The sequence below is a fragment of the Triticum dicoccoides genome, chromosome 3B (genome assembly GCF_002162155.2).
Source record: "Triticum dicoccoides isolate Atlit2015 ecotype Zavitan chromosome 3B, WEW_v2.0, whole genome shotgun sequence".
Lineage (NCBI taxonomy): Eukaryota > Viridiplantae > Streptophyta > Magnoliopsida > Poales > Poaceae > Triticum > Triticum dicoccoides.
The window spans coordinates 242,708,832-242,722,194 of NC_041385.1; the positions used below are offsets into that span (position 1 = coordinate 242,708,832).

At 42.0% G+C, this 13,363-nt stretch overlaps 1 protein-coding gene across 1 annotated transcript; it reads right to left on the reverse strand.

Annotated features, from left to right (window-relative positions):
• Positions 1-2,646: 2,646 nt before the first annotated feature.
• LOC119275721 (protein TPR1) lies at positions 2,647-12,883 on the reverse strand. Its single transcript, XM_037556620.1, has 25 exons — positions 12,612-12,883; positions 11,337-11,516; positions 11,097-11,210; positions 10,227-10,385; positions 9,973-10,147; positions 9,761-9,884; positions 8,063-8,157; positions 7,847-7,982; positions 7,592-7,701; positions 7,380-7,449; positions 7,192-7,265; positions 6,990-7,085; positions 6,815-6,907; positions 6,445-6,572; positions 6,116-6,362; positions 5,878-6,045; positions 5,692-5,787; positions 5,427-5,582; positions 5,237-5,347; positions 4,977-5,156; positions 4,632-4,760; positions 4,453-4,548; positions 4,199-4,381; positions 3,944-4,119; positions 2,647-3,146 (listed from the first exon to the last, which is right to left on the reverse strand). Exons 1-25 carry the CDS (start codon positions 12,689-12,691, stop codon positions 2,930-2,932), a joined length of 3,393 nt encoding a protein of 1,130 aa, XP_037412517.1. The 5' UTR covers positions 12,692-12,883; the 3' UTR covers positions 2,647-2,929.
• Between the last annotated feature and the right edge of the window lie 480 nt (positions 12,884-13,363).

The following is a 13,363-nucleotide window of genomic DNA, read 5'->3' on the forward strand; positions in this document are numbered from 1 at the left end:
GATGGTGTTGACGAGACGGCCGGGTTCATTGCGACAGCCGCGAGGTTGTCAAGGTGCCGGCCCACCGGATTCCGCGGGGAAAAAACTACAGCTGCTGTGGCGACAGAGTACGAGCACCAGCGACGGCTGTAGACCGGACCGGGCGACAGTAGAGAGAGGCGTGACGGCTAACTGGAGCGCGCAAGAGTAGAGAGAGGTGCGCGGTGGCCGGCGGCGGTTGCGGTGGACGAGCGCGCGAGAGGGGGAGAAGAGGGGAACGGATTAGGTAAGTTTCGAAAGAATGCGCGGGTGGGGCATGTGTTTTCGGTTAAAACACGGCGGACAGTACAGGCACCCGCCAGTGCTAACATTAGCTACGGCGGGCGGCTAGGGCCACCCGCCAGTCAAAAGCCTACGTACCTAAAATCTGCTTTTACAAATATTCATTGCGTACAAATACGACAGCGCACTTTGATATTTTTAGACTTGAATTTTTTTTCCATGTGTAATATACACCCGTGCTACAATTTGACAACTATTGGAGTTGGTTTGCAATTTTCGCGACATTAACTGAATTTTCGGCAAGCAAAAAACGCAAAACAAACTTTGGTCATGCTAGCGATGTTGGAAACGTTTGATACTTTCCAGGCCGTCTTTATTGAACACCTATATGGTGTGATAAGAATTAGAGATCGTTTAGACCGAAACCTGATGCACATCGTGTGCAAACAGGACACTCTCCCGCCAAGTGTATAGGGTTTCGAAACGACCACCTGACATACATAACTCATTTTTTAAACATATTTTGCACTTGAAAAAAATTCCATGTGTAATATACGCCATCATAAGCTCCGTGCTACAATTTGACAACTTTTGGAGTTGTTTGCTATTTTCACGACATTAACTGAATTTTCGGCAAGTAAAAAATGCAAAACAAACTTTGATCATGCTAACGATGTTGGAAATGTTTGAAATTTCCATGCCATCTCCATTGAACACCTGTAGGGTGTGATCAAAGTTAGAGATCTTTACGCCCAAAATCTGATGCACATCGGGCGCAAACATGACACTCTCCCGCCAAGTGTATAGGGTTCCGAAACGACCACCTCACACACAAAACTCAGTTTTTAAACATATTTTTCCATGTGTAATATACCCCATCAAAAGCCCTGTGCTAAAATTTGACAACTTTTGGAGTTGGTTTGATATTTTCACGGCATGAACTCAATTTCGGGCAAGAAAAAAGGCAATAAACATCTGTAGCGGGCACTAGGCAGCACTCGCCGCTCTAAACCTTTTTTTATTTGCACTACTGACTGCATTGGAGCAGTGACGAGTACCTCTGTTGCCAGCCACTTCAAACATCCGGATACGGAAAATATAAAATTTAAGAGGGTCACCCCACTATGTCGTGGCGAGCATATTCCACGACCGCCACTGTAATACGATGTAGCAGTGGCGGGTGCGCGGCAATGCCCGCCAGTGCCAGGTTTCACCAGTATCGCAATTTTTGCGAGGCCATCTATGGCGGCCGCTGGAGATCACCCGCCACTGCTACGCTACCAGCACTGGCGGGTATGCTTTGTCACCCGCCGCTGCTAGATTTCAAAATTAGCTGTGACGGGTGCCCGGCCCTATCCGCCACTGAGGTCACCTATAAGCCCTTTTTCAGTAGTGACGTAACAACCGACTACAATATACAGCTTGGTTTTCAATCTACAATAATGTTGAGGTACTTGCCGAATGTAGAAAGGTACTTGTCACAGGTGCAAGCAGTGAGCGAAAGTACCTTTCTACATCCGGACTCAAATGCTTCAGGTGTGAACAGTAAAACCAAAAATAGAAAAAAAAAACTGAAAAGAAATTTGTGGCATACACGATGCTGGCCAAGACTGATGCATCGTCCTCATCCTTGCCACCTTTTGCGCGTCTAGGTGTTTTCTTTCCAGACCTTGCTTTGCCAGCCTGCGAGCTGATGCGTTGCCAGCCTGCGTGCTGAAGATTGGTAAACTGTGACTTGCGCTTATTTTGGTCTGTCTATAGGCCTGTTCGATGTCGTGAACTTGTTGTACTTTGTCGGTTACCGCCTGTTGGCTTTATTAATTTAAAGCCGGACGTCGTTGGCGTCTTCGTTCCAAAAACATTTGTGGCATACTTTAAGAAATGTTTGTCATACATGCAAAATTTTATCACGGAATCACATTGATAAAAGTCATGGCAAAAAGAAATTAGAGCTTCAAAATGCGTTTGAAAGTAACATCTTCAGAGCATCAATTTTGTTTTTTCTACCACATCTTGCACCAATGTGATTTTGTGATGAAATTTTGCATGCACAACAAACATTTCTTCAAGTATGCCAAAAAAAAATCAGAGTTTTTTTATTTTAATGTTTACGCCAGGAGCATTTGAGGCAGGGTGTAGAAACTCCACGTCCCAATCACAATAGCTTTTCTCCGAAGCAACCATTACGAAGGGTAAACCAAAGCGTACCGATGCTAGCAACGCTTCAGGCATCATGTAATCCCGTTGCTCTTGTCGGCTGTATCAGCCTCTGTAAGGGCCTACATGAACTTGTACTCCCTTTTGTGATGTTGGATTCTTAACGATTATGCAATAACAAATGTATATGTGCATCAATCCATGCCGAGGCCCGGGGCTTTATCCCTCTTTCCCGAAAAAATGGATGCAAAACCATGAACTGATTTACATCATTATGCATCAAGATACCTACAGGGTCCGGCTATTCCGTTTAAACTGCCCAAAACCTAAGGCGAACCTTCTTATGAACTTTATCCCTATCACAAGATCATCACTCATAGGAGCAAGGGTAATCATCTCACAATCTACAACATAAACACACAGCTAATCTTACATTCCCAAGAAACGCAACAATAACCTTGCTGACACCAACATGCGGATGACAAGATTTTACAATTAACTCAACATGCATCTATCTTTGGTTTTGATCTGTGGCTGGATTGCTTGTAGCTGATGATGCTGGCGCCCTTCCGTTGGCCACCCCATTTTCCACTGGAGCAGGCGTCCCCCACTTCCCGTCGGACTCCAACGGCTCCATCACTTTAACGGATCCATCTGAAAGCCCGACTGCAAATTGATTTGGTTCTTGTGGGTGTCCAGCAACAACAAAAGGGTAAACGGGTGGATTGCTGGAGCCAAGAGAGGTATGGTTGTTAGATCATATAAGAAGCATGTAAGAGCAGTAAAGTATTGCCATAATCTGAAACTTATAGTGGAATGGAAAATCAAAAATACAAATGTCATAGTTTCTTGTCTATGTCTATTGTACTTTACACTAGATATCCAATGATTAGGCTTGTATTTACGTAAATGGTTAATGGATGTCAACAGTCAACGCCCATCCCACGTGTTTCCCACAATAATGTCAAGACATTGGTGATTACCTATCTTGGATTGCATCGGTCATCAACTAAACACTGCCTTCGTGTATTACCTTGCTCTTGAAACCAGGAAGCTAGGTCTTACAAAGCTGAGTACTCATTAAGCCAGTCCACCAATACCAAAACTTGAACGAATAAAAATGCCAGTAAATACACCTCGACATTAGCCAATCAACATGTAGCTGATGATCTTACCCACCAATAATTTCTACACTGGCTTGTTCTTAACAAGCTCAAAGCACACATGTTCTTTTTTCTTTCTTAACTTAAAAGTTTGCGTGAAAAATATAATGGGTTAAATGTTTCTGAGACTGGAGTTTGGAATTTTGTTGTTATTAATACATTAAATATTCATTGATTTCCCCAAATATATGTATTTCCATAATATCCGATGCAATTCCATACTCAAAATTTGCTTGCTGATCAGTTATCGGATGGTTATAATCTTTCAGAGGGCAAATGAAAATCAAAATGTAGCAGCACTCAGAATTTGTGGCATGATGTTCAGGCGAATATTGTGCAACCAATGTACAAAAAGAGATTACCTGTTTATGGCTGCCGTAGACATGTAAGCAGATGATGCAATTCGGCATCGTAATCTCAAGTTATCCGCATCAAAGATGGCAACATTACCATCAGTAAAAGCAGCAAAAACTAGTTGGCTATTGCACGAGTACGATGCGTGTGATATGGCAGCTGACAAAGTGCCCTGAGGTATCCACTGAAACAAGATCGAGAAAGAGATTATTAACAGACACAGACAGTAACAAAATGTTTCCATCAAATATATGATATGCTACCTGGTAGATTCTCTCCATCTTGGACGCATCATAAATAGCTATCTGAGTCTCATGGACTACTAACAAGCGATTTTGGTCAGAATTAAACTGAACCCTTGTGTCTCCTGATGGAGTCTTCCCAGCTGGCATTTGTATAGCGACCGATTTCTTCTTTTCCCAAGAATCGGTGGCCCACACACATAACTGCAAAATGAGGACAGTAAATGACTGACCAATGAAAATGCAAAAATAGAAAGGGTGTCATCAGTAGTAACCTGTGCATCAGCGCCAGAAGAAACAAGTATATGCAGGCTGTTGGAAAAGGCCAATCCGGTTATCCTCTTTTGATGTCCTTTGAGTCTAATTTTGACCTGAAAAGGTAAAAAGCTCAATACAGCAGCAAAGCAGTGATTCAATAACTTGATAATCTGTGGCAGTTTTTAAGTTTTAGTACCTCATCTACCCTGACATTGTATATGTGGATGGTTGAATCTTCCATTCCAATTGCTATGATGTTATTATCTTGAGGGTGAAATGCTAAAAAGGTCGATGCTGGTGGAGGTGGCATGAATGTTGTCATCACCTGTAGGAAAGATGCTGTTAATGTTTCAGCACAATGCACCTTATTCTTGATTTAAAGAGGGGATACAGCACAGTACAAAGGCCTCATGGGCCACCCCAGAAATTGGACCTGATTGGCCCATCCACACACAACATACTATATACTTAAGACCTACAGATGCATCATTCAAAATTCCTGAAGTTTTGAAATACATCCAAATAAAATAACTAAAATTACCTTAAATGTCATCATATTAAACAATGAGACCTTTCCACCACATGCAGACATCACATAAGAATCATTCTTGGAGAGTGCAATGCATGGGACTGACTCCTCAGGAGGTGTTTCTCCGATATCATTTGCCATGACAAGGCCACTGTTTGGTTGCCAATGCTGTGGCACAACACTAGCCGTGGCCTGTTCAGATGAAAGGAAAACTTTATACAACAATCTGAATTAACCTAAACACAAGGAATCAATAGAAAAAATATATATACCTTCCCACTTGGATTCTGCTCATTTCGGTTCCATTTCCACAGCCTTTGAATGGCGTTAGACCCTAGTGCTAACAAACCGACACCAGAATTTGTGTACAGAAGTCTGACAACCTGCATATGTTGGTAAGCTTCTCAGAAATTTCGTGATGAAAAAGTACAAACACACAATCAAGAATAAGATGGACCGAACCTTGCTGGTTTGTTCTGGAGTTTCTGGCAATGTAGCTACACGGAATTGCTGGGGATTTAGAACTTCCATCAGCTCCCAAGGTTTGGCTTTATCAGGTTTTTCTTCTGAGATTCTTGGCTTTATATCTATGCTTCTAGATGCTGGATCAGCGCCATTCTATCATAATCATGATTAAGTAAGATTGCATTGTTGTTGATAATGTAAGCATAGAGGCATTAAAACATATGAAACTTATCAAAGTCTACTTTCTTCTGGATCAGCATACCAGTATAGGAGATGGCTTTGCAGGAGAGTTCCTGTCTAAGTTATCCATTCGGCCAATGTTAGGAGAGATGCCCGCAACAACAGGAGCACCTGAGACCTATTAATTCGACACTCAAGGTTAGAAACTTCCTGAAAACTACGCCCGCAATCTGTCATGACAATAGCAGGCAGGAATACATGTGCTTACCTTCATCGCAGAAGCTTCATATGGCGACCTAAACGCCTCAAAAGGCCGGTTCCCAAAAGCCCGTAAAGATCTGAGCCCATCAGAATTTGCAAGTATCTTAAAGCCATTGTCTACTGTAGTAACAGCAAGAAGATTCCCTTCTTTATTGAACCTTAACCGGGGAAGGCCCTGTTAGAATGTACAGAGGTTAGATTACTAAAGAAAAGGTTGGCAAATATAATAGGGAACAGAGACTAACTGGCAAGCCTCCGTCGGCATCAATAAAGGTAAGCATGTTGGTGTTATCAACATCCCAAAATTTAATTTGGTTATCTTCCCCGGCAGCTAAAATGTGATTCTGAGCTGTATCAAACTGCACGACACCCTGCACTACACCAGATGCCTTTTTGCGGAATCCAGAATATGTTCTCTTGATAGATCCTTCGCTTTCGTTCCACTCGACCAAATGTGAGTCTCCCTCTTTGCTTGTTCCGCATGAGAACAACCTTCAAATAATCGACAAGTAAAATATTACATCTAGAATAACTCAAAACACTTCTAGTGAGCAAAATAACACATCATGTTTACCTAGTTCCATCGGCACTATAAAGCATTGTAGTACACCATTTTCCTGGAGCATCATAGTCCACCCTAGATCCCACATTGTCATAAAGCCATGCCTTAATTTTCCCATCAATGGAAGTTGAGAAAATAAACTGTAGGGAACACAATAAAATTGTGTATCAGTACATCAGAAAAATGCTTAAGTGCTTGAAAAAGCCATGCACCCATAAACCTCGCTCAGTTCACAAAGTACAGGCATCACCCATAATGGCTCATACTGCCTCAATTCAAATTAAAGTTGAGTACACTTTTACGGCATATATAAGGAGCAACCACAGATATCATCATTGCATTCGAAGTGTTGATGCCTAAATATTCTATTCAGACAACATACCTGAATAGTCTCTTTGTGGTGAGGGCAAATAGAATACACAGGTGCCTCGTGTCCTTCAAACGAATATATTTTCTGTCCATGCATATCCCAGACCTACAAAATGGAAAGGAAGTTACAGAAGACCAGGCCTAGGGAAAATGAAATAGATGATAACCATTTACGACAAGTCAAATACCCTTATCAGCTTGTCATCTCCGCAAGTGACAACACATAGTTGCTTATTTGGCCGGGAGAATGCTATGTCATTAACTCCTCCAGAATGAGCCTCAATCTGACATGATGAATAAATGATTTAGTAACAAAAAGTCATTTAATAAAATATGAAATGTAACATCTATAAAATTGAAGTTCAATGCGGAATTAGAAGGTCTACAAACCTCTAAAACTTGGCGTGCTTCATTTGGTTGTTGGTATGCGTACAGATGGATCAAATGTTTTGCAAATGCAACTCCTAGAAACCAAAAAAGAGGAAGCTTAAGCAACAATGGAGCACAATATGGGGAACTTAAGCAACAATGGAGTGCAATGCAGAGTTACTGACTGAAGATTGAATATTAGCACTAACCAATCAAGTCTCCATCAGGGCTCCATGTAACTCGATTAATGGGCATGGAAGAGTCTTTAGCCAAGACACTCTTTTCTCATAAGAGGTAAAATAGTCAGGCACATATATAATATCAAAACATGTGACACTTGCAAACAAGTACAAGAGTACAAGTAAAAGCAAACAGGAGTAAATTACATTCAGAACTTCAACTTGTTTGAGATCTCAGTTACCTGAAATTGTGCTGAACATGCTTGCATGTCCCAAATTTTGAAGGGCTTTGAGACCAGCCTCTCACGCAGACCAATCTCCCAAAGTGTAAATTCACCATTACCAGATCCAACTATTGAGCAGTAAATAAGACAAGAAAATCAATAAGGTGTTGTTCGAAGATTTGCCCAAACCACATGAGACACCTTTTGTACTTGCCAAGTTGGAACTACATCATTTTTTTTAAGATAAGAGTAAATGAGGAATCTTAATTGTACCTAGTAGTAGTGTATGACGAGAAGGATGAAAGTCCATGCTAGTTACATTAGATCCCTGTGATAATGTGCACGCCACTGTCCTAGGAAGGTCATCCAATGACCATGAAGGTTGAGGAGTAGGTGCAGGATAGGTGGCCTGCAAATAAGTACGGATAATTTTCTTTAGCTCATGCAAAATGCACCGTGGTCGTAAATCTTGACTCAGTGCAACATTACCTCATCAATACCATGTCCAGCGGGCCTCAATCGCTTCATTAGTTGCTCAGATTCTGCACTTTGATAGTCTGATATAGCTGGGCGTTTCATCATGCCTGGGGAAATTATGTACTGTTAAGTATAGAACTGAGGTCATAGGACAACCAAACACATAATACATTTCCCATCACAACAAACAAAATGGCAATAATAAAACTACATGTTCATTTTTGTTGCCATGAAGAACTAAAGCTCTACATCCTGAAAGAACTAAGCCAGGACTGTTAAGTTAATCTCATAAAGTAACTGTATAACATTGATCCATTATACTCCTTAATATACAAGTCAGTATGAAGTACTCCCTCCGTCCCATAATATAAGAACGTTTTTGACACTACACTAGTGTAAAAAACGTTCTTATATTATGGGACGGAGGGAGTATTACATATACATAAAAGGGCCTTGGAGAAGAGAGAAAAGTACTATACATATATCGCCCTACAAAACAGAAACTGCATGACGGAGGTAATAACAACAGTGGCATGTATGTGATCATCTCAGTACAGAATCACACACATGAAGAGCATAATGCTCCAAAGATGAACTGGCATAAAGTATATGGCACACCAAACTCTGCATTGAAAATAACTTATTGCTCTAGTTTATCGTGTAATTATTTCATTGTAGATTCGTTACTTCTCACAACATTGTTACTTTCGACACACAGAGGCGAGAATAGGTAGAAGGATCTGCCATTTTTCAAGAAGGTAAGTGGGGACTTAAACCCAAGAACCCAACAACAACAACCTTGTGCTTAACCACTAGGTAACACGGATGTCCCTTCTTAATTGCATATAAACGTCTGATTTACGAATCCATGCATTCTAATCAGTTGAGACCAAGGTAACAGTGCATGTTTCTAAGATACAAATTAACAACCCATTCCCTCTCCAAAAATAACTTCCTGATTGCAAAAACGAGAATAAAATCCTATACACCACAAGACATGCAGACTAATGGATCTGTGTTTGCGCTCTGGCAACAACAACAATGGTAATGAAGACTGGCAAACTTGAAAGAATATTTAGCATGAATATAACAGCAGAAATATTTATTGACTTGTCTTAACAAGGAAACTTTATTCGAGACCTTCCCCATAAAACCATTGCAAGGGTACTCTGTGGAGAATGCTTAGCATTGGATACAATTGCAGAAAGACTAATTAGGGCTACAACGGTCAAGGTAACTGCAACTCCAACGACATAGAAGTGCCCAACCACCAATTGCACAGGCTGATTGCAAGGATCATCTCATAACTCATATTTCTTGTTCAGCAGATCTTAAGTTTTCATTAAAAATCAACACCAGATATTTTTTTATAAAAAAATTGTCATTTAAAAAAAAATAACCAGAAAGCCAAGTATGTCAACTATGTTTACAGATTATGCTTGAATATGCCATCCCTAGTGAGAGAAAAAGGTATGCATAACCAGATGGACAGGTTTAGGTCAGAGGAAGATTACAAGGGGAGTGTTTTTTTATTTTGAACTGCAAGGGGAGTGTATTAGTACCAACATCTTCTGTACGTAAAAAGGTAAAACTCCAGACATAAGACGTGTTAGTTATTATCAACTAGCGAAGTATCAAGTTTGGTTCAAAGATGTGTAAAACAAGCCACTCGATGCATGTCAACAGAAAGGCACAAGTTTACCACAATACCTTGATTTGGTGGAACAGACATTGATGATGCTGCCACGGCAGCAGACTGAATGGATGAAGAAACAGCAGCACTTGTCATCCAACCAGCTAAAGATGGACCGGCAGGAGGAGGAGGCTGGAATGGCTGCGTTAATGAACATACTGGATGTTAGTAAACTATAAGGATCATAAAACGCACATAAGCAGGAAATGATATTATAGAGAGAACATACAGCATGGCCTGTGAGTGGCTGGTATGCTGCACCAGCCTTCGGAACAGCTGCCAATGGTACAGATACAGGAGATGTACGTGCTCCATTGGGAGGAGAGCAAGTGTGATCCGTGAATAACGTCTTGATATCTGGATTTGGCCGAGGGTTTTTACAAAGTTGATGCTGCCAGTTTAAGCTGCACATGTTCTCAAGGAATTATGAAACATGAAAACAGACTCAGATAGCATAACACCATTAGATTATTTAGTCCAAACCTTTGGTTAATTAAAGTCCGCAAACGGGATGCTTTAAGGGTTGGAAAGACAAGTTTTTCCCGGAAAAGGGGATTTGCTTCGATTAGTTTTTTTAGCTCAATCAGCATAATACTGCGAGCAGATTTTGTATCCCCATACTTAGATAGCTGTTCATTTTCCCTGCAGGAAAATAGCAAACTGTAAATGGTTTGAGCTAATTTACAGAGAATAGTAAAACCAAAATACTGATAATATATACATAGACAAATTAGATTGATGAAAAAGGCACACACATACCACATAAATTGTTAAAAGCAACAGTTCAGGAATGCCACCACACTCAAGAACAAGAATTTACAAATCATAACTAAGTACTACATGTAGACCCTGGTTAATAATGTTTTCCAAGTAGCCATCTTATAATAACCCCTTGTATTGTTTCAAGTAGCGATGTGCGCCCATGTCATTAAGTAGATAATAACTGGATTATCAAAGTGTTAACAGGTCGATGCAGTTGCCCTGCCTGTAAGCTCAGTCAGCTAAAAGTTTCATTTTAATCCATGATATGACAAAAAAAAATGAACGATGTGATTGCAGACAAAATGAAACCGCGCCAAGCGTAGAAGTTCAATACTATATAAGCTAAAATATCAAGAAAGATATTTGAATTTGTGTTTCAACAGTCCGAAGCAATTGAAGATCCAAGCACTTTTCTAAACAACCAACTATATCATTTTCCACTGTATTACCGGTAACAGCTCACAGAAAGGAACAGATTAGTGAGGTACCATATAACACAAACATCAATTACAAGAAGCTTCCAGGATGGCTTACACATAAAGAAAAAGAAAAAACAGACAATAAAGATAACATGGGGTAGGAAAAAAGAACCTGAAATTCTCAAGAGTGAGAAGCTGTGTTATCTCTTTATATAACTCCTCATTGAATGTCGAGAAGACTTTAAGATCCTTGACAAGAATATCTACCGCCTTCGCTCTATCATGCCTGCTAGAAATTTATTACAGCAAATTAGTAAACTTTAGTTTCAACCAATGCCAAAAAGAGGGGACAGGAAACCCCTGATCCTTTTCAGAGTGGGGTACAAATCCACAAGAAATGCAAGAATATTACCTATCAAGCGCTTCCAAATACTTCTGCTTCCTGATCTCAAAGAAGATCTTCATCGAATACCTATTGTCGTCCACCTTGGTGAAACCTGAGAGATACCTTTCCACCTCATCCCACTCCCCAGCATGGACCTTCTCCTCAAAGTACTTGACGTTGAAGTAAAAGCCTGACTCTTGTTCAAGCCTGCAGCATCATGCATCATCAAAATCACATAAAAAGATTGCAATACTCCATTGCACTAAACATAATAACAGATGGACCAGAGCTCGAAGGGGCAAAAAATGGTAGTATAAGCACTCAGGAAGACCCTAACAGTGCAATTCTTGAGCTCACAACATTGTTTTTCCCGATACCAGCAACTCTAGCGCTCACTACTGCCAACCCGAGCTGTCCACGGTAGGCGTCACGCATGACCGTACTGACGACAGTACAGAATACAAGTGAAAACAAAACAGAGTTCCAGACCAATCCATTTGTTTAGATGGATGGTTGCATACCCAGTTGCGCGCTCAATGTCCAAATTTGGCAGGGATTTCGCAACAATACTGCAATCCAGGTAAATGCCATCTACGCTTCTCCATTTACTGATGTTTTACTCGGAAAAGGCGCCGCACAGGAGACAACAATGCCACGCAATCACTGGACTAACTACTTTTTTTATCTGGACTAACCACACTTGATCTAGAAGATCTCACTTTCTACCAATTGAAGTGGCCGGCAGAGAAGAAAAGGAAATAGTCTAAGTTACGAGAGAAAAAAACTAGTACTAGTTCATTAGTATTATTTTCGCACGCTGAAGGAAAAAGAAACAAGAGGAAAAAGACACGACTCACGCGATCGCGAAATTTCGAATCTACCCCTGAACTGCCCAACTAAAAGGGAAAATTGCGGTAGAGACTAAGCGAATCCATTTTGACTAAACAAAATTAAAGAATAATTATGACGGAGAAAAAAAAAGATAAGAACGACCGAACACGAAACTTGGCAGGGATTTACCGCGCGTACGGAACAGATCAAACGGAGCAAAAGTAATAAAAGGAAATAAACATTCCTCCCCATGAACTCAAAACCCAAAACAAAGTAGTACTACTAGACGCGAGAAAAAACACCCGGAGATTTATTTCGGGGAAATCGCGAAAAGGAAGGGAAAAAAATCACAGCGCACCGAAACAAATCCCTAGGGGGTGGCTTCTGGAGCCCAGCCAGCCACCAACCGAGAGAGAAAAAAATAGCCCACGGGCCGGCAGGGGAGGAGAGAGACGGCGGCAGGGTACCGACTTGTGCACGGTCTCCTTGAACTTCTCCTCGTCGAGGAACTGGAGGATGAGGAAGACGAGCTCGCGGCTGAGGGACGACATGGCGCCCGCGCCGCCACCCAGGAGCTCGATCTGCCCCGCCGCCGGCGCGCGTCGCTCGCTCGCGCGGGCTCGGAGGGAGCGGGCGAATTCTAGGGTTCCGCCGTCGTCGTCGCCGCCCCTCTCGTGAGGAGAGAGAGATGGAGAGATGGATGGGGGGAGGGAGAGAGAGAGAGACGGAGAGATGTGGAGGGAGGGAGGGAGGACGGATGCAGAGGGAGAGAGAGAAACTTTAGTCTCGCTTTCTTCGATGCGTTGCAGACCTCTCGCCCTTTTCTCTCTCCCCACGCCACCCCCACTGGCTTATCTGCGATACGCCGCTCCGCGTATCGATAGGTGCACGCGCGTATGAATAGGCCGGTGGTCTTATATGAAAGGCTGGGAGAAGCGGAATCGAAGGGAGCGGGATTAAATCGGGTGGATATTCGTGAGCTGGCGTCCGGTCGTGAGGGCGACGTGGGCGCGAGACGAGTCGGGTACCCGTGGATCGCGACGCAAGAGCGTGCCGCCACACGACACGACACGATACGATACGATACGTTAACCGCGCTACGAGTGGACGTTTCTCTCGGTCTCTCGGATCGGTTTTGCGTAGCGTGGACAGGGTAGTTAATGGCGTACCACCGACTGAGTGAATGGGGTGACGTGTATTGATCGTGCACTATCCAACCAGCA

Excerpts from the sequence above, each read along its gene's own strand:
- LOC119275721 (XM_037556620.1), bottom strand. The coding sequence starts at position 12,691 with ATGTCGTCCCTCAGCCGCGAGCTCGTCTTCCTCATCCTCCAGTTCCTC. Across the intron at positions 6,908-6,989 it reads GAGATGACAAGCTGATAAGG|GTCTGGGATATGCATGGACA; the intron begins GTATTTGACTTG and ends TCCATTTTGTAG. Across the intron at positions 4,382-4,452 it reads CTTCTGGCGCTGATGCACAG|TTATGTGTGTGGGCCACCGA; the intron begins GTTACTACTGAT and ends CTCATTTTGCAG.